Below are 23,612 nucleotides of genomic sequence, written 5' to 3' on the forward strand. Positions count from 1 at the left end.
AAGAGGAGAAAAGAATGGGTCTTGCAGTCAAAGAGAATGAAATAATTCAGGAGGTGAAAGAGAAAGCTAGAAACCCCCCTTCTCCTGTCCTGTGATTGCAGGGCAGAGCCATGACCAACCCACTTCCTACAGATAGTATTCTGCTGGGACGGATGGATAGTGTGTCACCCCCACCCTAGCAGATTAACACTAAGACACTGTCCTTTCTCAAGCATGATCTAGACTTCCCACATACCTGGGGTCTGAGGCTTAACAGTGGAGCCTGAGGAAGCTGTGGCTGATGTGGAAGCATTGACATAAGGCAGAGGGTTTGTGTGACCTGTGAATGCAGTGGTGGAGCTCCACGTGACTGCAGGACCAGGGGCTGATTGAGAGAATGAAGAATTACACTTGAAATATAGAAACATGACATGGTATGAGCAAGCTTACATAACCAGAGAAAGTGGATTCAGAGCGGGGTGTGCTTCAAATGACAAATGAGGAAGATGACGTTTGCGTGGATTTTATCAAGTCATTGCTAGGATCACCTATTGGAGGAATGACCGCTGCAGTGATGTTTTCATGGAAGACTGAGCATGGGCATGTTGTCAGAGCTTCTGCACTTGTGGACAAAATTGTGGAAGGAGAACTTGAGGTCACATCACTCAGGGTGGTAGAAGTGAGCATCTTTGGCCTTCAGTTGTCTCCATTGACAAGGTTTGTGTTGCTGTCTGAGTTGTGTGGCTGTTGCTGACTGGTGTTGAGAAAAATATGCTGGTGCTTGAAGGTGACAGAGTGTGGGCCATGGTTTGGAGAAACGTGTGTCCATTTGGTGTTGATGAAGGAGAGGGAGATGTGACTGTTGAGGCGTCAGTCACCTGAGAGATTGAAGTGAGAGTTTCAGACGCTTTGATTGTTACTGTACTAGTAATCTGACACACCTGGGAAATGGCTGATATTTTCTGAGGGGAGGTGCTGGAAGAGAATGGGGTTGACTGAGCAATTGGTCCCCATGTTGTTGAGACCTAAGAGATGGTGGGCAAGGTGGTGCTGGTGACAAGATCAGACACTCTTCCCATGATTTCTGGGGAGTGACAATACTGTGCACACTGGACAAGGTTCAGTGGTTGACTGAGTTGAAAGGCCGTCACTGGAGGGAGCTGGTGAGAAGCTTATGATCTTACCTGAAGTGGCTCTTTCTGGGGACCCACTTCCAAAACCTGTTTGGCTGCTTGTGGTGGATGAAGAGGTAATTGTGTCCTTCAAGGTGGTGTCCGTCCCCGGCGAGGCTGGTTTCCTGGTGTCAGGTTGTCCAGTGGTCTCTATACTCTGAGTCTGCAGGTTTTGGAAAATGGCTGACATTGTATCAGGGGAGGTTCTGGTAGAAGGGGATGTTGATTGTCTACTCAGGCCCACTGATGTTGAGACTAGAGAGGAGACTTGAGGAGTGGTGTTGGCTATGGAATGTGCTGTGTCTGCTGAGGTTCCCAGGGTGGTTCCAGGGCTAGTTGGTGTTGCCAGCAGTACTGTTGTCACCTGGGTTGTGTTCATATCGGTGGGGTGTGGTGTGGTGAAGGTTGTTACTTTACTTGTGACCGGTGAATCCTGAGGAACCATTTCTGAGGGTGAAGACCCAATTGGTTTGAAGGAAGAACGTGGAGTTGTGACTGTCTTGATATAGTCAGCCTTAGGAAAAACTGACCTCGTGATTTGAGATTCTTGGGTGGAACGTGAGCTATGTGTGTCACTTATCTGGGAAACAGCTGATGATTGCCGAACAGGGGTGCTGATAGAGATTGGTGTTGACTGCCTTGACGGGCCCTCTGTTGTAAAGTCTTCAGACATTGTGTCATAAGTGACAGTATCTGAGATGTCTCCTAGATTCCCGTGAGTCATGATAGGACTGGTAGTACTAGACACCAATTCTGTTGACTTGTTAGTGTTACTGAATGGAGACACTGGAGAAGAAGGCATGTGAGCGGAGGTATAGCTCCAGGTTTGTTGTGGAGTGCTGGATTCTGAAGAGGTCGCAGAGGTGGTGCCGAGTGATGGGTGGGATGCGGGTTCTTGTGAAACAGTAAGTGTGGAGCCGGCTGCACTGTTAGGGGTTTTTGTAGAACTTACAAAGTTTGTCCTCGTCATGGGGTTGCTAGTAGAGGTAAGTGTTTCAACAGTTGCAGGCGGCTCATGGGTGGGTGTGTTTGATATCCCCACGGAGGAAGTGGATGCTTGTGTGGGTTTTGTGGAGTCATTGCGAGGACCACCTATTGGAGGAAAGATCGCTGCAGTGATGTTTTCATGGATGACTGAGCTTGAGCTTGTTGCTAGAACTTCTCCACTTGTGGACAAATTTGTGGGAGGAGAACTTGAGGTCACATCACTCAGGGTGGTTGAAATGACTGTGGTTGGCCCAGCAGCTGCCCCCACTGCCAATGTTTGTATTGATGTCTGAATCGTGTGGCCGTTGCTAACTGGGGTTGAGAAAAACGTGGTGCTAGTGTCCGAAGGAAATAGGGTGGGGGCTATGGTTTGTGGAGACGTGTGTCCCTTTGATGTTGGTGAAGGAGGTGAAGATGTGACTGTTGAGAAGGTGTCAGTCACCTGAGAGACTGAAGTGAAAATTTCAGAACCTCTGGTTGTTATATTCCTTGTAGTCTGAGCCATGTGGGAAATGGCTGATGTTTCCCGAGGAGAGGAGCTGAAGGAGGTTGGGGTTGACTGTTCTGTTGGTCCACCTGTTGTAGAGACCTCAGAGACGGTGGGCAAAATGGTGCTGGTGACAAGGTTGGACACATTTCCCATTGTTCCTGAGGTAATGACAAGACGGGGAACAGTAGACAAGGATTTGGTTGTTAACTGAGTTCTGTGGCTGTCACTGGAGGGAGTTGGTGAGAAGACTGTGACCTTACCTGGAGTGGCTATTTCTGGAGCACTCCCTGAAGCTGTTGGGCTATTTGTGGTAGATGAAGAAGAGGTACTCGTGCCCTGCAAGGAGGTGTGTGTCACTGAGGAGGCTGGTTTGTTGGCATCAGGTTGTCCAGTGGCCTCTATGCTCTGAGTTTGGTGGGTTTGGAAAAAGGCTGACGTTGCTTCAGGGGAGGTTCTGGTAGAAGGGGCTGCTGATTGTCCTGCTGGCCCCCCTGATGTGGAGAATAGGGAGGTGACTTGAGGAGTGGCGTTTGCTATGGAATGGGCTGTGTCTGCTGAGGTTCCCAGGGTGGTGTCAGGTCTGGTTGGTGTTGCCAGCAGTTCTCTTGTCACCTGGGTTTTGTACATTATATCCGTGGGCTGTGCTGTGGTGAAGGTTGTTCCTTCACTTTTGGCTGATGTGTCCTGAAGAAACGTTCCTGAGGGTGAGGGCCCACTCGGTTTGAAGGGAGATGTTGGAGTTGTGACCGTATTGATGTTGTCAGTCATGGGGGAAACAGAACCTGTGATTTGAGATTCCTGGGTGGAATGTGAGCCAAGAGTGTGACCTCTCTGGGAAACAGCCGATGACTGCTGAACAGAGGTGCGGATAGAGATTGGTGTTGACTGCCTTGTAGGGCCTTCTGTTGTGGAGCCATCAGAGGTTGTGGCACTAGTGACAGTATCTGATACGTCTCCTGGATTCCCCTGGTTGGTGACAAGGCTGGTAGTACTAGACCCCAATTCTGTTGCTTTGTTAGTGTTCCTGGATGGGGCCACTGGAGAGGTAGGCATGTGAGTGGAGGTATAGCTCGGGGTTGGTTGTGAAGTGCTGGTTTCTGAAGAGGTCGCAGAGGTGGTGCCGAGTGATGGGTGGGATGCGGGTTCTTGTGAAACAGTAAGTGTGGAGCCGGCTGCACTGCTAGGGGTGTTTGTAGAACTTACAAAGTTTGTCCTTCTCATGGGGTTGCTAGTAGAGGTAAGTGTTTCAACAGTTGCAGAAGACTCATGGGTGGGTGTGTTTGATATGCCCACTGAGGAAGTGGATGTTTGTGTGGGTTTTGTGGAGTTATTGCGAGGACCACCTATAGGAGGAAGGACCGCTGCAGTGATGTTGTCATGGATGACTGTGCTTGAGCTTGTTGCTAGAACTTCTCCACTTGTGGACAAAATTGTGGGAGGAGAACTTGAGGTCACATCACTCAGGGTGGTTGAAATGACTGTGGTTGGCCCAGCCGCTGCCCCCACTGGCGATGTTTGTATTGCTGTCTGAGTTGTGTGGCCGTTGCTGACTGGGGTTGAGATAAATGTTGTGCTAGTGTCTGAAAGTAACAGGGTGTGAGCCATGGTTTGTTGAGACGTGTGTCCATTTGGTGTTGGTGAAGGAGGTAGAGATGTGACTGTTGAGAATGTGTCAGTTACCTGAGAGACTGAAGTGAAAATTTCAGAACCTCTGGTCGTTACATTCCTTGTAGTCTGAGCCATGTGGGAAATGGCTGATGTGTCCTGAGGAGGGGAGCTGGAGGAGGTTGGGGTTGACTGTTCTTTTGGTTCACCTGTTGTAGAGATCTCAGAGATGGTTGGAAAAATGGTGCTGGTGATAAGAATGGACACATTTCCCATGGTTCTTGGCGTAGGGACAAGTCTCGTGACAGTGGAGAGCAATTCGGTTGTTGACTGAGTTCTGTGGCCGTCACTGGAAGGAGTTGATGTAAAAACTGTGACCTTACCCAGAGTGGCTGTTCCTGTGGAAGCACGTTCTGAAGCTGTTGGGCTGTTTGTGGTGGATGAAGAAGGGGTAGTTGTGCCGTCCAAGGTGGTGTCTGTTCCTGGGGAGACCAGATTGTTGGAGTCAGGTTGTCTAGTGGTCTCGAAACTCTGAGTGTGGTGGGTTTGGGAAATGGTCGACATTGCATCAGGGGAGATTCTGGTAGAAGGGGCTACTGATTGTCCTGCTGGGCCCCTAGATGTTGAGACTAGAGTCGTGACTTGAGTGGTGCTTGCTATAGAATGTGCAGTGTCTGCTGAGGTTCCCAGGGTGGTGCCAAGGTTGGTTGGTGTTGCCACCAGTTCTCTTGTCACCTGGGTTGTGTTTACATCCACAGGGTGTGTTGTGGTGAAAGTCACTTCACCTGTAGGCAATGTGTTCTGAGGAAATGTTTCGGAGGGTGAGGGCCCACTTGGTTTGAAAGAAGAATTCGGATCTGTGACTGTATTGATATTGTCAGTCATGGGGGAAAAAGAATCTGTGATTTGAGATTCCTGGGTGGAATGTGAGCCACGAGCGCGACCTATCTGGGAAACGGCTGATGATTGCTGAACAGAGGTGCGGATAGAGATTGGTGTTGACTGCCTTGTAGGGCCTTCTGTTGTGGAGCCATCAGAGGTTGTGGCACTAGTGACAGTATCTAATACGTCTCCTGGATTCCCTTGGCTGGTGACAAGGCTGGTAGTACTAGACCCCAATTCTGTTGCTTTGTTAGTGTTCCTGGATGGGGCCACTGGAGAGGTAGGCATGTGAGCGGAGGTATAGCTCGGGGTTGGTTGTGAAGTGCTGGTTTCTGAAGAGGTCGCAGAGGTGGTGCCGAGTGATGGGTGGGATGCGGGTTCTTGTGAAACAGTAAGTGTGGAGCCGGCTGCACTGCTAGGGGTTTTTGTAGAACTTACAAAGTTTGTCCTTCTCATGGGGTTGCCAGTAGAGGCAACTGTTTCAACAGTTGTAGAAGGCTCATGGGTGGGTGTGTTTGATATGCCCACGGAGGAAGTGGATGTTTGTGTGGGTCTTGTGGAGTCATTGCGAGGACCACCTACAGGAGGAAGGACCGCTGCAGTGATGTTGTCATGGAAGTCTGAGCTTGAGCTTGTTGCTAGAACTTCTCCACTTGTGGACAAATTTGGGGGAAGAGAGCTTGTGGTCACATCACTCAGGAAGGTAGAAATGACTGTCGTTAGTCCTGCAGTTTTCCCCACTGATGAGGTTTTTTTACCTGCCTGACTTGTGTGGCCGTTGGTGACTGAGGATGAGAGAAATGTTGTGCTAGTGCCTGAAGGTGATGTGGTGGTTGCCATGGTTTGTGGGAACGTGTGTCCGTTTGTTGGTGGTGAAGGAGGTGGAGATGTGACTGTTGAGATGGTGTCAGTCACCTGAGAGACTGAAGTGAAAGTTTCAGAACCTCTGGTTGTTATATTCCTTGTAGTCTGAGCCATGTGGGAAATGGCTGACGTTTCCCCAGGAGAGGAGCTGGAGGAGGTTGGGGTTGACTGTTCTGTTGGTCCACCTGTTGTAGAGACCTCAGAGACGGTGGGCAAAATGGTGCTGGTGACAGGATTGGACACATTTCCCATGATTTCTGGGGTAGTGACAAGACTAGGCACAGTAGACAATGAATCGGTTGTTGACTGAGTTATGTGGCTGTTAATGGAGGGAGCTGCTGAGAAGATTGTGACCTTACCTGGAGTGGCTGTTTCTGGGGAAGCACTTCCTGAAGCTGTTGGGCTGTTTGCAGTAGATGAAGAAGAGGTAGTCGTGCCCTCTAAGGTTGTGTGTGTCACTGAGGAGGCTGGTTTGCTGGTGTCAGGTTGTCCAGTGGTCTCTATGCTCTGAGTTTGGTGGGTTTGGAAAAAGGCTGACGTTGCATCCGGGGAGGTTGTGGTAGAAGGGCCTGCTGATTGTCCTGCTGGCCCCCCTGATGTGGAGAATAGGGAGGTGACTTGAGGAGTGGTGCTTGCTATGGAATGGGCTGTGTCTGCTGAGGTTCCCAGGGTGGTGTCAGGTCTGGTTGGTGTTGCCAGCAGTTCTCTTGTAACCTGGGTTTTGTTCATTATATCCGTGGGCTGTGCTGTGGTGAAGGTTGTTCCTTCACTTGTGGCCGATGTGTCCTGAGGAAATGTTCCTGACGGTGAAGGCCCACTCGGTTTGAAGGAAGGAGTTGGAGTTGTGACCGTATTGATGTTGTCGGTCATGGGGGAAACAGAACCTGTGATTTGAGATTCTTGGGTGGAATGTGAGCCAAGAGTGTGACCTCTCTGGGAAACAGCCGATGACTGCTGAACAGAGGTGCGGATAGAGATTGGTGTTGACTGCCTTGTAGGGCCTTCTGTTGTGGAGCCGTCAGAAGTTGTGTTGTTAGTGGCAGCATCTGATATGGCTACTGGATTCTCTCGGGTGACGACAGGAGTGGTGGTAGTAGACCCCAATTCTGTTGCTTTGTTAGTGTTGCCGGATGGGACCACTGGAGAGGTAGGCATGTGAGCGGAGGTATAGCTCGAGGTTGGTTGTGAAGTGCTGGTTTCTGAAGAGGTCGCAGAGGTGGTGCCGAGTGATGGGTGGGATGCGGGTTCTTGTGAAACAGTAAGTGTGGAGCCGGCTGCACTGCTAGGGGTTTTTGTAGAACTTGCAAAGTTTGTCCTTGTCATGGGGTTGCTAGTAGAGGCAACTGTTTCAACAGTTGCAGGCGGCTCATGGGTGGGTGTGTTTGATATCCCCAAGGAGGAAGTGGATGCTTGTGTGGGTTTTGTGGAGTCATTGCGAGGACCACCTATCGGAGGAAGGATCGCTGCACTGATGTTTTCAAGGATTACTGTACTTGAGCTTGTTGCTAGAACTTCTCCACTTGTGGACAAATTTGTGGGAGGAGAACTTGAGGTCATATCACTCAGGGTGGTTGAAATGACTGTGGTTGGCCCAGCAGCTGCCCCCACTGACAATGCTTGTATTGATGTCTGAATTGTGTGGCCGTTGCTAACTGGGGTTGGGAAAAACGTGGTGCTAGTGTCCGAAGGTAATAGGGTGGGGGCTATGGTTTGTGGAGACCTGTGTCCATTGGATGTTGGTGAAGGAGGTGGAGATGTGACTGTTGAGATGGTGTCAGTCACCTGAGAGACTGAAGTGAAAGTTTCAGAACCTCTGGTTGTTATATTCCTTGTAGTCTGAGCCATGTGGGAAATGGCTGACGTTTCCCCAGGAGAGGAGCTGGAGGAGGTTGGGGTTGACTGTTCTGTTGGTCCACCTGTTGTAGAGACCTCAGAGACGGTGGGCAAAATGGTGCTGGTGACAGGATTGGACACATTTCCCATGATTTCTGGGGTAGTGACAAGACTAGGCACAGTAGACAATGAATCGGTTGTTGACTGAGTTATGTGGCTGTTAATGGAGGGAGCTGCTGAGAAGATTGTGACCTTACCTGGAGTGGCTGTTTCTGGGGAAGCACTTCCTGAAGCTGTTGGGCTGTTTGCAGTAGATGAAGAAGAGGTAGTCGTGCCCTCTAAGGTTGTGTGTGTCACTGAGGAGGCTGGTTTGCTGGTGTCAGGTTGTCCAGTGGTCTCTATGCTCTGAGTTTGGTGGGTTTGGAAAAAGGCTGACGTTGCATCCGGGGAGGTTGTGGTAGAAGGGCCTGCTGATTGTCCTGCTGGCCCCCCTGATGTGGAGAATAGGGAGGTGACTTGAGGAGTGGTGCTTGCTATGGAATGGGCTGTGTCTGTTGAGGCTCCCAGGGTGGTGTCAGGGCTGGTTGGTGTTGCCAGCAGTCCTCCTGTGACTTGGGTTTTGTTCATTATATCCGTGGGCTGTGATATGGTGAAGGTTGTTCCTCCACTTGTGGCCGATGTGTCCTGAGGAAATGTTCCTGACGGTGAAGGCCCACTCAGTTTGAAGGAAGGAGTTGGAGATGTGACCGTATTGATGTTGTCGGTCATGGGGGAAACAGAACCTGTGATTTGAGATTCTTGGGTGGAATGTGAGCCCAGAGTGTGGCCTATCTGGGAAACAGCCGATGATTGCTGAACAGAGGTGCGGATAGAGATTGGTGTTGACTGCCTTGTAGGGCCTTCTGTTGTGGAGCCGTCAGAAGTTGTGTTGTTAGTGGCAGCATCTGATATGGCTACTGGATTCCCTCGGGTGACGACAGGAGTGGTGGTAGTAGACCCCAATTCTGTTGCTTTGTTAGTGTTACTGGTTGGGGCCACTGGAGAGGTAGGCATGTGAGCGGAGGTATAGCTCGAGGTTGGTTGTGGAGTAGTGGTTTCTGAAGAGGTCGCAGAGGTGGTGCCGAGAGATGGGTGGGATACGGGTTCTTGTGATACAGTAAGTGTGGAGCCAGCTGCACTGCTAGGGGTGTTTGTAGAACTTACAAAGTTTGTCCTCGTCGTGGGGTTGCTAGTAGAGGTAAGTGTTTCAACAGTTGCAGAAGGCTCATGGGTGGATGTGTTTGATATGCCCACGGAGGAAGTGGATGCTTGTGTGGGTTTTTTGGAGTCATTGCGAGGACCACCTGTCGGCATAAGGATCGCTGTAGTGATGTTTTTATGGAAGTCTGAGCTTGAGCTTGTTGCTAGAACTTCTCCACTTGTGGACAAATTTTTGGGAGGAGAACTTGAGGTCACATCACTCAGGGTGGTTGAAATGACCGTCGTTGGCCCTGCAGTTTCCCCCACTGATGAAGTTTCTTTACCTGTCTGACTTGTGTGGCCGTTGGTGACTGAGGATGAGAGAAATGTTGTGCTAGTGCCTGAAGGTGATGTGGTGGTTGCCATGGTTTGTGGGAACGTGTGTCCGTTTGTTGGTGGTGAAGGAGGTGGAGATGTGACTGTTGAGATGGTGTCAGTCACCTGAGAGACTGAAGTGAAAGTTTCAGAACCTCTGGTTGTTATATTCCTTGTAGTCTGAGCCATGTGGGAAATGGCTGACGTTTCCCCAGGAGAGGAGCTGGAGGAGGTTGGGGTTGACTGTTCTGTTGGTCCACCTGTTGTAGAGACCTCAGAGACGGTGGGCAAAATGGTGCTGGTGACAGGATTGGACACATTTCCCATGATTTCTGGGGTAGTGACAAGACTAGGCACAGTAGACAATGAATCGGTTGTTGACTGAGTTATGTGGCTGTTAATGGAGGGAGCTGCTGAGAAGATTGTGACCTTACCTGGAGTGGCTGTTTCTGGGGAAGCACTTCCTGAAGCTGTTGGGCTGTTTGCAGTAGATGAAGAAGAGGTAGTCGTGCCCTCTAAGGTTGTGTGTGTCACTGAGGAGGCTGGTTTGCTGGTGTCAGGTTGTCCAGTGGTCTCTATGCTCTGAGTTTGGTGGGTTTGGAAAAAGGCTGACGTTGCATCCGGGGAGGTTGTGGTAGAAGGGCCTGCTGATTGTCCTGCTGGCCCCCCTGATGTGGAGAATAGGGAGGTGACTTGAGGAGTGGTGCTTGCTATGGAATGGGCTGTGTCTGTTGAGGCTCCCAGGGTGGTGTCAGGGCTGGTTGGTGTTGCCAGCAGTCCTCCTGTGACTTGGGTTTTGTTCATTATATCCGTGGGCTGTGATATGGTGAAGGTTGTTCCTCCACTTGTGGCCGATGTGTCCTGAGGAAATGTTCCTGACGGTGAAGGCCCACTCAGTTTGAAGGAAGGAGTTGGAGATGTGACCGTATTGATGTTGTCGGTCATGGGGGAAACAGAACCTGTGATTTGAGATTCTTGGGTGGAATGTGAGCCCAGAGTGTGGCCTATCTGGGAAACAGCCGATGATTGCTGAACAGAGGTGCGGATAGAGATTGGTGTTGACTGCCTTGTAGGGCCTTCTGTTGTGGAGCCGTCAGAAGTTGTGTTGTTAGTGGCAGCATCTGATATGGCTACTGGATTCCCTCGGGTGACGACAGGAGTGGTGGTAGTAGATCCCAATTCTGTTGCTTTGTTAGTGTTACTGGTTGGGGCCACTGGAGAGGTAGGCATGTGAGCGGAGGTATAGCTCGAGGTTGGTTGTGGAGTAGTGGTTTCTGAAGAGGTCGCAGAGGTGGTGCCGAGAGATGGGTGGGATACGGGTTCTTGTGATACAGTAAGTGTGGAGCCAGCTGCACTGCTAGGGGTGTTTGTAGAACTTACAAAGTTTGTCCTCGTCGTGGGGTTGCTAGTAGAGGTAAGTGTTTCAACAGTTGCAGAAGGCTCATGGGTGGATGTGTTTGATATGCCCACGGAGGAAGTGGATGCTTGTGTGGGTTTTTTGGAGTCATTGCGAGGACCACCTGTCGGCATAAGGATCGCTGTAGTGATGTTTTTATGGAAGTCTGAGCTTGAGCTTGTTGCTAGAACTTCTCCACTTGTGGACAAATTTTTGGGAGGAGAACTTGAGGTCACATCACTCAGGGTGGTTGAAATGACCGTCGTTGGCCCTGCAGTTTCCCCCACTGATGAAGTTTCTTTACCTGTCTGACTTGTGTGGCCGTTGGTGACTGAGGATGAGAGAAATGTTGTGCTAGTGCCTGAAGGTGATGTGGTGGTTGCCATGGTTTGTGGGAATGTGTGTCCGTTTGTGGGTGGTGAAGGAGGTGGAGATGTGACTGTTGAGAAGGTGTCAGTCACCTGAGAGACTGAAGTGAAAGTTTCAGAACCTCTGGTTGTTATATTCCTTGTAGTCTGAGCCATGTGGGAAATGGCTGACGTTTCCCCAGGAGAGGAGCTGGAGGAGGTTGGGGTTGACTGTTCTGTTGGTCCACCTGTTGTAGAGACCTCAGAGACGGTGGGCAAAATGGTGCTGGTGACAGGATTGGACACATTTCCCATGATTTCTGGGGTAGTGACAAGACTAGGCACAGTAGACAATGAATCGGTTGTTGACTGAGTTATGTGGCTGTTAATGGAGGGAGCTGCTGAGAAGATTGTGACCTTACCTGGAGTGGCTGTTTCTGGGGAAGCACTTCCTGAAGCTGTTGGGCTGTTTGCAGTAGATGAAGAAGAGGTAGTCGTGCCCTCTAAGGTTGTGTGTGTCACTGAGGAGGCTGGTTTGCTGGTGTCAGGTTGTCCAGAGGTCTCTATTCTCTGAGTTTGGTGGGTTTGGAAAAAGGCTGACGTTGCATCCGGGGAGGTTGTGGTAGAAGGGCCTGCTGATTGTCCTGCTGGCGCCCCTGATGTGGAGAATAGGGAGGTGACTTGAGGAGTGGTGCTTGCTATGGAATGGGCTGTGTCTGTTGAGGCTCCCAGGGTGGTGTCAGGGCTGGTTGGTGTTGCCAGCAGTCCTCCTGTGACTTGGGTTTTGTTCATTATATCCGTGGGCTGTGATATGGTGAAGGTTGTTCCTCCACTTGTGGCCGATGTGTCCTGAGGAAATGTTCCTGACGGTGAAGGCCCACTCAGTTTGAAGGAAGGAGTTGGAGTTGTGACCGTATTGATGTTGTCGGTCATGGGGGAAACAGAACCTGTGATTTGAGATTCTTGGGTGGAATGTGAGCCCAGAGTGTGGCCTATCTGGGAAACAGCCGATGATTGCTGAACAGAGGTGCGGATAGAGATTGGTGTTGACTGCCTTGTAGGGCCTTCTGTTGTGGAGCCGTCAGAAGTTGTGTTGTTAGTGGCAGCATCTGATATGGCTACTGGATTCCCTCGGGTGACGACAGGAGTGGTGGTAGTAGACCCCAATTCTGTTGCTTTGTTAGTGTTACTGGTTGGGGCCACTGGAGAGGTAGGCATGTGAGCGGAGGTATAGCTCGAGGTTGGTTGTGGAGTAGTGGTTTCTGAAGAGGTCGCAGAGGTGGTGCCGAGAGATGGGTGGGATACGGGTTCTTGTGATACAGTAAGTGTGGAGCCAGCTGCACTGCTAGGGGTGTTTGTAGAACTTACAAAGTTTGTCCTCGTCGTGGGGTTGCTAGTAGAGGTAAGTGTTTCAACAGTTGCAGAAGGCTCATGGGTGGATGTGTTTGATATGCCCACGGAGGAAGTGGATGCTTGTGTGGGTTTTTTGGAGTCATTGCGAGGACCACCTGTCGGCATAAGGATCGCTGTAGTGATGTTTTTATGGAAGTCTGAGCTTGAGCTTGTTGCTAGAACTTCTCCACTTGTGGACAAATTTTTGGGAGGAGAACTTGAGGTCACATCACTCAGGGTGGTTGAAATGACCGTCGTTGGCCCTGCAGTTTCCCCCACTGATGAAGTTTCTTTACCTGTCTGACTTGTGTGGCCGTTGGTGACTGAGGATGAGAGAAATGTTGTGCTAGTGCCTGAAGGTGATGTGGTGGTTGCCATGGTTTGTGGGAACGTGTGTCCGTTTGTTGGTGGTGAAGGAGGTGGAGATGTGACTGTTGAGATGGTGTCAGTCACCTGAGAGACTGAAGTGAAAGTTTCAGAACCTCTGGTTGTTATATTCCTTGTAGTCTGAGCCATGTGGGAAATGGCTGACGTTTCCCCAGGAGAGGAGCTGGAGGAGGTTGGGGTTGACTGTTCTGTTGGTCCACCTGTTGTAGAGACCTCAGAGACGGTGGGCAAAATGGTGCTGGTGACAGGATTGGACACATTTCCCATGATTTCTGGGGTAGTGACAAGACTAGGCACAGTAGACAATGAATCGGTTGTTGACTGAGTTATGTGGCTGTTAATGGAGGGAGCTGCTGAGAAGATTGTGACCTTACCTGGAGTGGCTGTTTCTGGGGAAGCACTTCCTGAAGCTGTTGGGCTGTTTGCAGTAGATGAAGAAGAGGTAGTCGTGCCCTCTAAGGTTGTGTGTGTCACTGAGGAGGCTGGTTTGCTGGTGTCAGGTTGTCCAGTGGTCTCTATGCTCTGAGTTTGGTGGGTTTGGAAAAAGGCTGACGTTGCATCCGGGGAGGTTGTGGTAGAAGGGCCTGCTGATTGTCCTGCTGGCCCCCCTGATGTGGAGAATAGGGAGGTGACTTGAGGAGTGGTGCTTGCTATGGAATGGGCTGTGTCTGTTGAGGCTCCCAGGGTGGTGTCAGGGCTGGTTGGTGTTGCCAGCAGTCCTCCTGTGACTTGGGTTTTGTTCATTATATCCGTGGGCTGTGATATGGTGAAGGTTGTTCCTCCACTTGTGGCCGATGTGTCCTGAGGAAATGTTCCTGACGGTGAAGGCCCACTCAGTTTGAAGGAAGGAGTTGGAGTTGTGACCGTATTGATGTTGTCGGTCATGGGGGAAACAGAACCTGTGATTTGAGATTCTTGGGTGGAATGTGAGCCCAGAGTGTGGCCTATCTGGGAAACAGCCGATGATTGCTGAACAGAGGTGCGGATAGAGATTGGTGTTGACTGCCTTGTAGGGCCTTCTGTTGTGGAGCCGTCAGAAGTTGTGTTGTTAGTGGCAGCATCTGATATGGCTACTGGATTCCCTCGGGTGACGACAGGAGTGGTGGTAGTAGACCCCAATTCTGTTGCTTTGTTAGTGTTACTGGTTGGGGCCACTGGAGAGGTAGGCATGTGAGCGGAGGTATAGCTCGAGGTTGGTTGTGGAGTAGTGGTTTCTGAAGAGGTCGCAGAGGTGGTGCCGAGAGATGGGTGGGATACGGGTTCTTGTGATACAGTAAGTGTGGAGCCAGCTGCACTGCTAGGGGTGTTTGTAGAACTTACAAAGTTTGTCCTCGTCGTGGGGTTGCTAGTAGAGGTAAGTGTTTCAACAGTTGCAGAAGGCTCATGGGTGGATGTGTTTGATATGCCCACGGAGGAAGTGGATGCTTGTGTGGGTTTTTTGGAGTCATTGCGAGGACCACCTGTCGGCATAAGGATCGCTGTAGTGATGTTTTTATGGAAGTCTGAGCTTGAGCTTGTTGCTAGAACTTCTCCACTTGTGGACAAATTTTTGGGAGGAGAACTTGAGGTCACATCACTCAGGGTGGTTGAAATGACCGTCGTTGGCCCTGCAGTTTCCCCCACTGATGAAGTTTCTTTACCTGTCTGACTTGTGTGGCCGTTGGTGACTGAGGATGAGAGAAATGTTGTGCTAGTGCCTGAAGGTGATGTGGTGGTTGCCATGGTTTGTGGGAACGTGTGTCCGTTTGTTGGTGGTGAAGGAGGTGGAGATGTGACTGTTGAGATGGTGTCAGTCACCTGAGAGACTGAAGTGAAAGTTTCAGAACCTCTGGTTGTTATATTCCTTGTAGTCTGAGCCATGTGGGAAATGGCTGACGTTTCCCCAGGAGAGGAGCTGGAGGAGGTTGGGGTTGACTGTTCTGTTGGTCCACCTGTTGTAGAGACCTCAGAGACGGTGGGCAAAATGGTGCTGGTGACAGGATTGGACACATTTCCCATGATTTCTGGGGTAGTGACAAGACTAGGCACAGTAGACAATGAATCGGTTGTTGACTGAGTTATGTGGCTGTTAATGGAGGGAGCTGCTGAGAAGATTGTGACCTTACCTGGAGTGGCTGTTTCTGGGGAAGCACTTCCTGAAGCTGTTGGGCTGTTTGCAGTAGATGAAGAAGAGGTAGTCGTGCCCTCTAAGGTTGTGTGTGTCACTGAGGAGGCTGGTTTGCTGGTGTCAGGTTGTCCAGTGGTCTCTATGCTCTGAGTTTGGTGGGTTTGGAAAAAGGCTGACGTTGCATCCGGGGAGGTTGTGGTAGAAGGGCCTGCTGATTGTCCTGCTGGCCCCCCTGATGTGGAGAATAGGGAGGTGACTTGAGGAGTGGTGCTTGCTATGGAATGGGCTGTGTCTGTTGAGGCTCCCAGGGTGGTGTCAGGGCTGGTTGGTGTTGCCAGCAGTCCTCCTGTGACTTGGGTTTTGTTCATTATATCCGTGGGCTGTGATATGGTGAAGGTTGTTCCTCCACTTGTGGCCGATGTGTCCTGAGGAAATGTTCCTGACGGTGAAGGCCCACTCAGTTTGAAGGAAGGAGTTGGAGATGTGACCGTATTGATGTTGTCGGTCATGGGGGAAACAGAACCTGTGATTTGAGATTCTTGGGTGGAATGTGAGCCCAGAGTGTGGCCTATCTGGGAAACAGCCGATGATTGCTGAACAGAGGTGCGGATAGAGATTGGTGTTGACTGCCTTGTAGGGCCTTCTGTTGTGGAGCCGTCAGAAGTTGTGTTGTTAGTGGCAGCATCTGATATGGCTACTGGATTCCCTCGGGTGACGACAGGAGTGGTGGTAGTAGATCCCAATTCTGTTGCTTTGTTAGTGTTACTGGTTGGGGCCACTGGAGAGGTAGGCATGTGAGCGGAGGTATAGCTCGAGGTTGGTTGTGGAGTAGTGGTTTCTGAAGAGGTCGCAGAGGTGGTGCCGAGAGATGGGTGGGATACGGGTTCTTGTGATACAGTAAGTGTGGAGCCAGCTGCACTGCTAGGGGTGTTTGTAGAACTTACAAAGTTTGTCCTCGTCGTGGGGTTGCTAGTAGAGGTAAGTGTTTCAACAGTTGCAGAAGGCTCATGGGTGGATGTGTTTGATATGCCCACGGAGGAAGTGGATGCTTGTGTGGGTTTTTTGGAGTCATTGCGAGGACCACCTGTCGGCATAAGGATCGCTGTAGTGATGTTTTTATGGAAGTCTGAGCTTGAGCTTGTTGCTAGAACTTCTCCACTTGTGGACAAATTTTTGGGAGGAGAACTTGAGGTCACATCACTCAGGGTGGTTGAAATGACCGTCGTTGGCCCTGCAGTTTCCCCCACTGATGAAGTTTCTTTACCTGTCTGACTTGTGTGGCCGTTGGTGACTGAGGATGAGAGAAATGTTGTGCTAGTGCCTGAAGGTGATGTGGTGGTTGCCATGGTTTGTGGGAATGTGTGTCCGTTTGTGGGTGGTGAAGGAGGTGGAGATGTGACTGTTGAGAAGGTGTCAGTCACCTGAGAGACTGAAGTGAAAGTTTCAGAACCTCTGGTTGTTATATTCCTTGTAGTCTGAGCCATGTGGGAAATGGCTGACGTTTCCCCAGGAGAGGAGCTGGAGGAGGTTGGGGTTGACTGTTCTGTTGGTCCACCTGTTGTAGAGACCTCAGAGACGGTGGGCAAAATGGTGCTGGTGACAGGATTGGACACATTTCCCATGATTTCTGGGGTAGTGACAAGACTAGGCACAGTAGACAATGAATCGGTTGTTGACTGAGTTATGTGGCTGTTAATGGAGGGAGCTGCTGAGAAGATTGTGACCTTACCTGGAGTGGCTGTTTCTGGGGAAGCACTTCCTGAAGCTGTTGGGCTGTTTGCAGTAGATGAAGAAGAGGTAGTCGTGCCCTCTAAGGTTGTGTGTGTCACTGAGGAGGCTGGTTTGCTGGTGTCAGGTTGTCCAGAGGTCTCTATTCTCTGAGTTTGGTGGGTTTGGAAAAAGGCTGACGTTGCATCCGGGGAGGTTGTGGTAGAAGGGCCTGCTGATTGTCCTGCTGGCGCCCCTGATGTGGAGAATAGGGAGGTGACTTGAGGAGTGGTGCTTGCTATGGAATGGGCTGTGTCTGTTGAGGCTCCCAGGGTGGTGTCAGGGCTGGTTGGTGTTGCCAGCAGTCCTCCTGTGACTTGGGTTTTGTTCATTATATCCGTGGGCTGTGATATGGTGAAGGTTGTTCCTCCACTTGTGGCCGATGTGTCCTGAGGAAATGTTCCTGACGGTGAAGGCCCACTCAGTTTGAAGGAAGGAGTTGGAGTTGTGACCGTATTGATGTTGTCGGTCATGGGGGAAACAGAACCTGTGATTTGAGATTCTTGGGTGGAATGTGAGCCCAGAGTGTGGCCTATCTGGGAAACAGCCGATGATTGCTGAACAGAGGTGCGGATAGAGATTGGTGTTGACTGCCTTGTAGGGCCTTCTGTTGTGGAGCCGTCAGAAGTTGTGTTGTTAGTGGCAGCATCTGATATGGCTACTGGATTCCCTCGGGTGACGACAGGAGTGGTGGTAGTAGACCCCAATTCTGTTGCTTTGTTAGTGTTACTGGTTGGGGCCACTGGAGAGGTAGGCATGTGAGCGGAGGTATAGCTCGAGGTTGGTTGTGGAGTAGTGGTTTCTGAAGAGGTCGCAGAGGTGGTGCCGAGAGATGGGTGGGATACGGGTTCTTGTGATACAGTAAGTGTGGAGCCAGCTGCACTGCTAGGGGTGTTTGTAGAACTTACAAAGTTTGTCCTCGTCGTGGGGTTGCTAGTAGAGGTAAGTGTTTCAACAGTTGCAGAAGGCTCATGGGTGGATGTGTTTGATATGCCCACGGAGGAAGTGGATGCTTGTGTGGGTTTTTTGGAGTCATTGCGAGGACCACCTGTCGGCATAAGGATCGCTGTAGTGATGTTTTTATGGAAGTCTGAGCTTGAGCTTGTTGCTAGAACTTCTCCACTTGTGGACAAATTTTTGGGAGGAGAACTTGAGGTCACATCACTCAGGGTGGTTGAAATGACCGTCGTTGGCCCTGCAGTTTCCCCCACTGATGAAGTTTCTTTACCTGTCTGACTTGTGTGGCCGTTGGTGACTGAGGATGAGAGAAATGTTGTGCTAGTGCCTGAAGGTGATGTGGTGGTTGCCATGGTTTGTGGGAACGTGTGTCCGTTTGTTGGTGGTGAAGGAGGTGGAGATGTGACTGTTGAGATGGTGTCAGTCACCTGAGAGACTGAAGTGAAAGTTTCAGAACCTCTGGTTGTTATATTCCTTGTAGTCTGAGCCATGTGGGAAATGGCTGACGTTTCCCCAGGAGAGGAGCTGGAGGAGGTTGGGGTTGACTGTTCTGTTGGTCCACCTGTTGTAGAGACCTCAGAGACGGTGGGCAAAATGGTGCTGGTGACAGGATTGGACACATTTCCCATGATTTCTGGGGTAGTGACAAGACTAGGCACAGTAGACAATGAATCGGTTGTTGACTGAGTTATGTGGCTGTTAATGGAGGGAGCTGCTGAGAAGATTGTGACCTTACCTGGAGTGGCTGTTTCTGGGGAAGCACTTCCTGAAGCTGTTGGGCTGTTTGCAGTAGATGAAGAAGAGGTAGTCGTGCCCTCTAAGGTTGTGTGTGTCACTGAGGAGGCTGGTTTGCTGGTGTCAGGTTGTCCAGTGGTCTCTATGCTCTGAGTTTGGTGGGTTTGGAAAAAGGCTGACGTTGCATCCGGGGAGGTTGTGGTAGAAGGGCCTGCTGATTGTCCTGCTGGCCCCCCTGATGTGGAGAATAGGGAGGTGACTTGAGGAGTGGTGCTTGCTATGGAATGGGCTGTGTCTGTTGAGGCTCCCAGGGTGGTGTCAGGGCTGGTTGGTGTTGCCAGCAGTCCTCCTGTGACTTGGGTTTTGTTCATTATATCCGTGGGCTGTGATATGGTGAAGGTTGTTCCTCCACTTGTGGCCGATGTGTCCTGAGGAAATGTTCCTGACGGTGAAGGCCCACTCAGTTTGAAGGAAGGAGTTGGAGATGTGACCGTATTGATGTTGTCGGTCATGGGGGAAACAGAACCTGTGATTTGAGATTCTTGGGTGGAATGTGAGCCCAGAGTGTGGCCTATCTGGGAAACAGCCGATGATTGCTGAACAGAGGTGCGGATAGAGATTGGTGTTGACTGCCTTGTAGGGCCTTCTGTTGTGGAGCCGTCAGAAGTTGTGTTGTTAGTGGCAGCATCTGATATGGCTACTGGATTCCCTCGGGTGACGACAGGAGTGGTGGTAGTAGACCCCAATTCTGTTGCTTTGTTAGTGTTACTGGTTGGGGCCACTGGAGAGGTAGGCATGTGAGCGGAGGTATAGCTCGAGGTTGGTTGTGGAGTAGTGGTTTCTGAAGAGGTCGCAGAGGTGGTGCCGAGAGATGGGTGGGATACGGGTTCTTGTGATACAGTAAGTGTGGAGCCAGCTGCACTGCTAGGGGTGTTTGTAGAACTTACAAAGTTTGTCCTCGTCGTGGGGTTGCTAGTAGAGGTAAGTGTTTCAACAGTTGCAGAAGGCTCATGGGTGGATGTGTTTGATATGCCCACGGAGGAAGTGGATGCTTGTGTGGGTTTTTTGGAGTCATTGCGAGGACCACCTGTCGGCATAAGGATCGCTGTAGTGATGTTTTTATGGAAGTCTGAGCTTGAGCTTGTTGCTAGAACTTCTCCACTTGTGGACAAATTTTTGGGAGGAGAACTTGAGGTCACATCACTCAGGGTGGTTGAAATGACCGTCGTTGGCCCTGCAGTTTCCCCCACTGATGAAGTTTCTTTACCTGTCTGACTTGTGTGGCCGTTGGTGACTGAGGATGAGAGAAATGTTGTGCTAGTGCCTGAAGGTGATGTGGTGGTTGCCATGGTTTGTGGGAACGTGTGTCCGTTTGTTGGTGGTGAAGGAGGTGGAGATGTGACTGTTGAGATGGTGTCAGTCACCTGAGAGACTGAAGTGAAAGTTTCAGAACCTCTGGTTGTTATATTCCTTGTAGTCTGAGCCATGTGGGAAATGGCTGACGTTTCCCCAGGAGAGGAGCTGGAGGAGGTTGGGGTTGACTGTTCTGTTGGTCCACCTGTTGTAGAGACCTCAGAGACGGTGGGCAAAATGGTGCTGGTGACAGGATTGGACACATTTCCCATGATTTCTGGGGTAGTGACAAGACTAGGCACAGTAGACAATGAATCGGTTGTTGACTGAGTTATGTGGCTGTTAATGGAGGGAGCTGCTGAGAAGATTGTGACCTTACCTGGAGTGGCTGTTTCTGGGGAAGCACTTCCTGAAGCTGTTGGGCTGTTTGCAGTAGATGAAGAAGAGGTAGTCGTGCCCTCTAAGGTTGTGTGTGTCACTGAGGAGGCTGGTTTGCTGGTGTCAGGTTGTCCAGTGGTCTCTATGCTCTGAGTTTGGTGGGTTTGGAAAAAGGCTGACGTTGCATCCGGGGAGGTTGTGGTAGAAGGGCCTGCTGATTGTCCTGCTGGCCCCCCTGATGTGGAGAATAGGGAGGTGACTTGAGGAGTGGTGCTTGCTATGGAATGGGCTGTGTCTGTTGAGGCTCCCAGGGTGGTGTCAGGGCTGGTTGGTGTTGCCAGCAGTCCTCCTGTGACTTGGGTTTTGTTCATTATATCCGTGGGCTGTGATATGGTGAAGGTTGTTCCTCCACTTGTGGCCGATGTGTCCTGAGGAAATGTTCCTGACGGTGAAGGCCCACTCAGTTTGAAGGAAGGAGTTGGAGATGTGACCGTATTGATGTTGTCGGTCATGGGGGAAACAGAACCTGTGATTTGAGATTCTTGGGTGGAATGTGAGCCCTGAGTGTGGCCTATCTGGGAAACAGCCGATGATTGCTGAACAGAGGTGCGGATAGAGATTGGTGTTGACTGCCTTGTAGGGCCTTCTGTTGTGGAGCCGTCAGAAGTTGTGTTGTTAGTGGCAGCATCTGATATGGCTACTGGATTCCCTCGGGTGACGACAGGAGTGGTGGTAGTAGATCCCAATTCTGTTGCTTTGTTAGTGTTACTGGTTGGGGCCACTGGAGAGGTAGGCATGTGAGCGGAGGTATAGCTCGAGGTTGGTTGTGGAGTAGTGGTTTCTGAAGAGGTCGCAGAGGTGGTGCCGAGAGATGGGTGGGATACGGGTTCTTGTGATACAGTAAGTGTGGAGCCAGCTGCACTGCTAGGGGTGTTTGTAGAACTTACAAAGTTTGTCCTCGTCGTGGGGTTGCTAGTAGAGGTAAGTGTTTCAACAGTTGCAGAAGGCTCATGGGTGGATGTGTTTGATATGCCCACGGAGGAAGTGGATGCTTGTGTGGGTTTTTTGGAGTCATTGCGAGGACCACCTGTCGGCATAAGGATCGCTGTAGTGATGTTTTTATGGAAGTCTGAGCTTGAGCTTGTTGCTAGAACTTCTCCACTTGTGGACAAATTTTTGGGAGGAGAACTTGAGGTCACATCACTCAGGGTGGTTGAAATGACCGTCGTTGGCCCTGCAGTTTCCCCCACTGATGAAGTTTCTTTACCTGTCTGACTTGTGTGGCCGTTGGTGACTGAGGATGAGAGAAATGTTGTGCTAGTGCCTGAAGGTGATGTGGTGGTTGCCATGGTTTGTGGGAATGTGTGTCCGTTTGTTGGTGGTGAAGGAGGTGGAGATGTGACTGTTGAGAAGGTGTCAGTCACCTGAGAGACTGAAGTGAAAGTTTCAGAACCTCTGGTTGTTATATTCCTTGTAGTCTGAGCCATGTGGGAAATGGCTGACGTTTCCCCAGGAGAGGAGCTGGAGGAGGTTGGGGTTGACTGTTCTGTTGGTCCACCTGTTGTAGAGACCTCAGAGACGGTGGGCAAAATGGTGCTGGTGACAGGATTGGACACATTTCCCATGATTTCTGGGGTAGTGACAAGACTAGGCACACTAAACAATGAATCGGTTGTTGAGTGCGTTATGTGGCTGTTAAAGGAGGGAGTTGCTGAGAAGACTGTGACCTTACCTGGAGTGGCTGTTTCTGGGGAAGCCCTTCCTGAAGCTGTTGGGCTGTTTGTGGTAGATGAAGAAGAGGTAGTCGTGCCCTCTAAGGTTGTGTGTGTCACTGAGGAGGCTGCTTTGTTGGTGTCAGGTTGTCCAGTGGTCTCTATGCTCTGAGTTTGGTGGGTTTGGAAAAAGGCTGACATTGCATCCGGGGAGGTTGTGGTAGAAGGGCCTGCTGATTGTCCTGCTGGCCCCCCTGATGTGGAGAATAGGGAGGTGACTTGAGGTGTGGTGCTTGCTATGGAATGGGCTGTGTCTGCTGAGGTTCCCAGGGTGGTGTCAGGGCTGGTTGGTGTTGCCAGCAGTTCTCTTGTCACCTGGGTTTTGTTCATTATATCCGTGGGGTGCGCTGTGGTGAAGATTGTTCCTTCACTTGTGGCCGATGTATCCTGAGGAAATGTTCCTGAGGGTGAGGGCCCACTCGGTTTGAATGGAGAAGTTGGAGTTATGACCGTATTGATACTGTCGGTCATGGGGGAAACAGAACCTGTGATTTGAGATTCCTGGGTGGAATGTGAGCCAAGAGTGTGACCTCTCTGGGAAACAGCCGATGACTGCTGAACAGAGGTGCGGATAGAGATTGGTGTTGACTGCCTTGTAGGGCCTTCTGTTGTGGAGCCATCAGAGGTTGTGGCACTAGTGACAGTATCTGATACGTCTCCTGGATTCCCTTGGTTGGTGACAAGGCTGGTAGTACTAGACCCCAATTCTGTTGCTTTGGTAGTGTTCCTGGATGGGGCCACTGGAGCTGTAGACATGGGAGCAGAGGTGTAGTTCGTGATTGGTTGTGAAGTACTAGATCCTGAAAATGTCATTGAAGCTGTGCTTGTAGATGTAGCTGAGTTTCCCATGGTCGTGCCAAGGCTGGTTGTTGTTGCTTGGGTTGTTTTATTGTCCATGGAGTTTTCTGTAGATTGTGTTGTTGTACTCGTGTCTTCTACACTTTGTCCTGTAGTACTGCTCAGTGTAACTGCCCCTGTAAGATGAAAATGACCGCAATCAAAATATGTACACTGATTCATGACCCTGGTGCTCTGTCTTTTCAGAGGTACTTTGGTGTCATTGTATTTGGCGTTGTGGAAATTGGTCTCATGTCTTTGTTTTAATCTAGATGACACAATCTTCTGGAAGAAACATGTTTTATAACAATGCTTTTTAAAAATTATATATGCATGTATGTTTATATGTATTGTATATATATTTTTTCTGTGTCATATTCCATAAAATATTTCAAACACCAATTCTGATTTACCAGCTGCGATATGCAGATGCCATAATTGTGTTTGCTGAAAGCAAAGATGACTCCAAGCACTTACTGATAAAGATCAAAGATTACAGTGATGAATCTGCAAAAGTTTTCACAACATGGATGAATCTGCAGGGCATTATGTTGACTGAAATAAGTCAATCACAAAGGTACAATTACTGAATGAGACCACTATTATAAAAACTCATGGAAAGGTTTACATATGGAAGGAAACACTCTTTGATGGTTAAGAGAGAGGGGAAGTGTAGGGAGGAAAAAACACTAACCAGATAATAGTTAAGTGGGGTAGCTTTGATGGAGGGAAGGCAGTACACAATGCTCGGGAAGTCAGCACATCTTGACCAGGGCAAAGTCATGGAAGATTCATAGACACACCCCAACTTCCTGAGG

The 23,612-nt window shown here is 50.2% G+C and overlaps 4 protein-coding genes across 4 annotated transcripts in view; all 4 read right to left on the reverse strand.

The window, feature by feature from the left end:
- Positions 1 to 7,157, reverse strand: part of MUC4 (mucin 4, cell surface associated) — a 41,026-nt gene extending 33,869 nt beyond the window's left edge. The window contains exons 1-2 of the mRNA XM_064295050.1: positions 5,883 to 7,157; positions 236 to 364 (exon numbers count right to left, since the gene is read on the reverse strand). Of these exons, the coding sequence (XP_064151120.1) occupies positions 236 to 364; positions 5,883 to 7,134 (1,381 nt within the window). The 5' untranslated portion in view covers positions 7,135 to 7,157. The remainder of the gene's footprint in view (positions 1 to 235; positions 365 to 5,882) is intronic.
- LOC111751443 (mucin-4-like) lies at positions 506 to 3,454 on the reverse strand. The gene is given in 2 exon segments (XM_023551679.2): positions 506 to 1,098; positions 1,100 to 3,454. Coding segments are annotated over 2 exon segments (2,751 nt in total). The 5' UTR covers positions 3,397 to 3,454; the 3' UTR covers positions 506 to 644.
- A 251-nt stretch (positions 7,158 to 7,408) lies between the features above and the next one.
- LOC135232248 (mucin-4-like) lies at positions 7,409 to 11,639 on the reverse strand. The gene is made up of 2 exons (XM_064292014.1): positions 7,592 to 11,639; positions 7,409 to 7,424 (listed from the first exon to the last, which is right to left on the reverse strand). The coding sequence occupies exons 1-2, from the start codon at positions 11,422 to 11,424 to the stop codon at positions 7,409 to 7,411; spliced, it is 3,849 nt and encodes a 1,282-aa protein (XP_064148084.1). The 5' UTR covers positions 11,425 to 11,639.
- A 4,118-nt stretch (positions 11,640 to 15,757) lies between these two features.
- Positions 15,758 to 20,724, reverse strand: LOC135227251 (mucin-4-like). Its single transcript, XM_064268822.1, has 2 exons — positions 17,171 to 20,724; positions 15,758 to 15,881 (listed from the first exon to the last, which is right to left on the reverse strand). The coding sequence occupies exons 1-2, from the start codon at positions 20,695 to 20,697 to the stop codon at positions 15,758 to 15,760; spliced, it is 3,651 nt and encodes a 1,216-aa protein (XP_064124892.1). The 5' UTR covers positions 20,698 to 20,724.
- Positions 20,725 to 23,612: the final 2,888 nt, after the last annotated feature.

The sequence above is a fragment of the Loxodonta africana genome, chromosome 1 (genome assembly GCF_030014295.1).
Source record: "Loxodonta africana isolate mLoxAfr1 chromosome 1, mLoxAfr1.hap2, whole genome shotgun sequence".
NCBI classification, from domain to species: Eukaryota; Metazoa; Chordata; class Mammalia; order Proboscidea; family Elephantidae; genus Loxodonta; species Loxodonta africana.

What these genes read in the sequence shown, in the direction of transcription:
- LOC135232248 (XM_064292014.1), bottom strand. Translation starts at nt 11,424, where the DNA reads ATGGGAAATGTGTCCAATCCTGTCACCAGCACCATTTTGCCCACCGTC.
- LOC135227251 (XM_064268822.1), bottom strand. Translation starts at nt 20,697, where the DNA reads ATGACCGACAACATCAATACGGTCACATCTCCAACTCCTTCCTTCAAA. An exon ending in AAACTGAGTGGGCCTTCACC is followed by an intron (nt 15,882 to 17,170) that starts GTCAGGAACATT and finishes CTGTATCACAAG; the next exon opens with AACCCGTATCCCACCCATCT.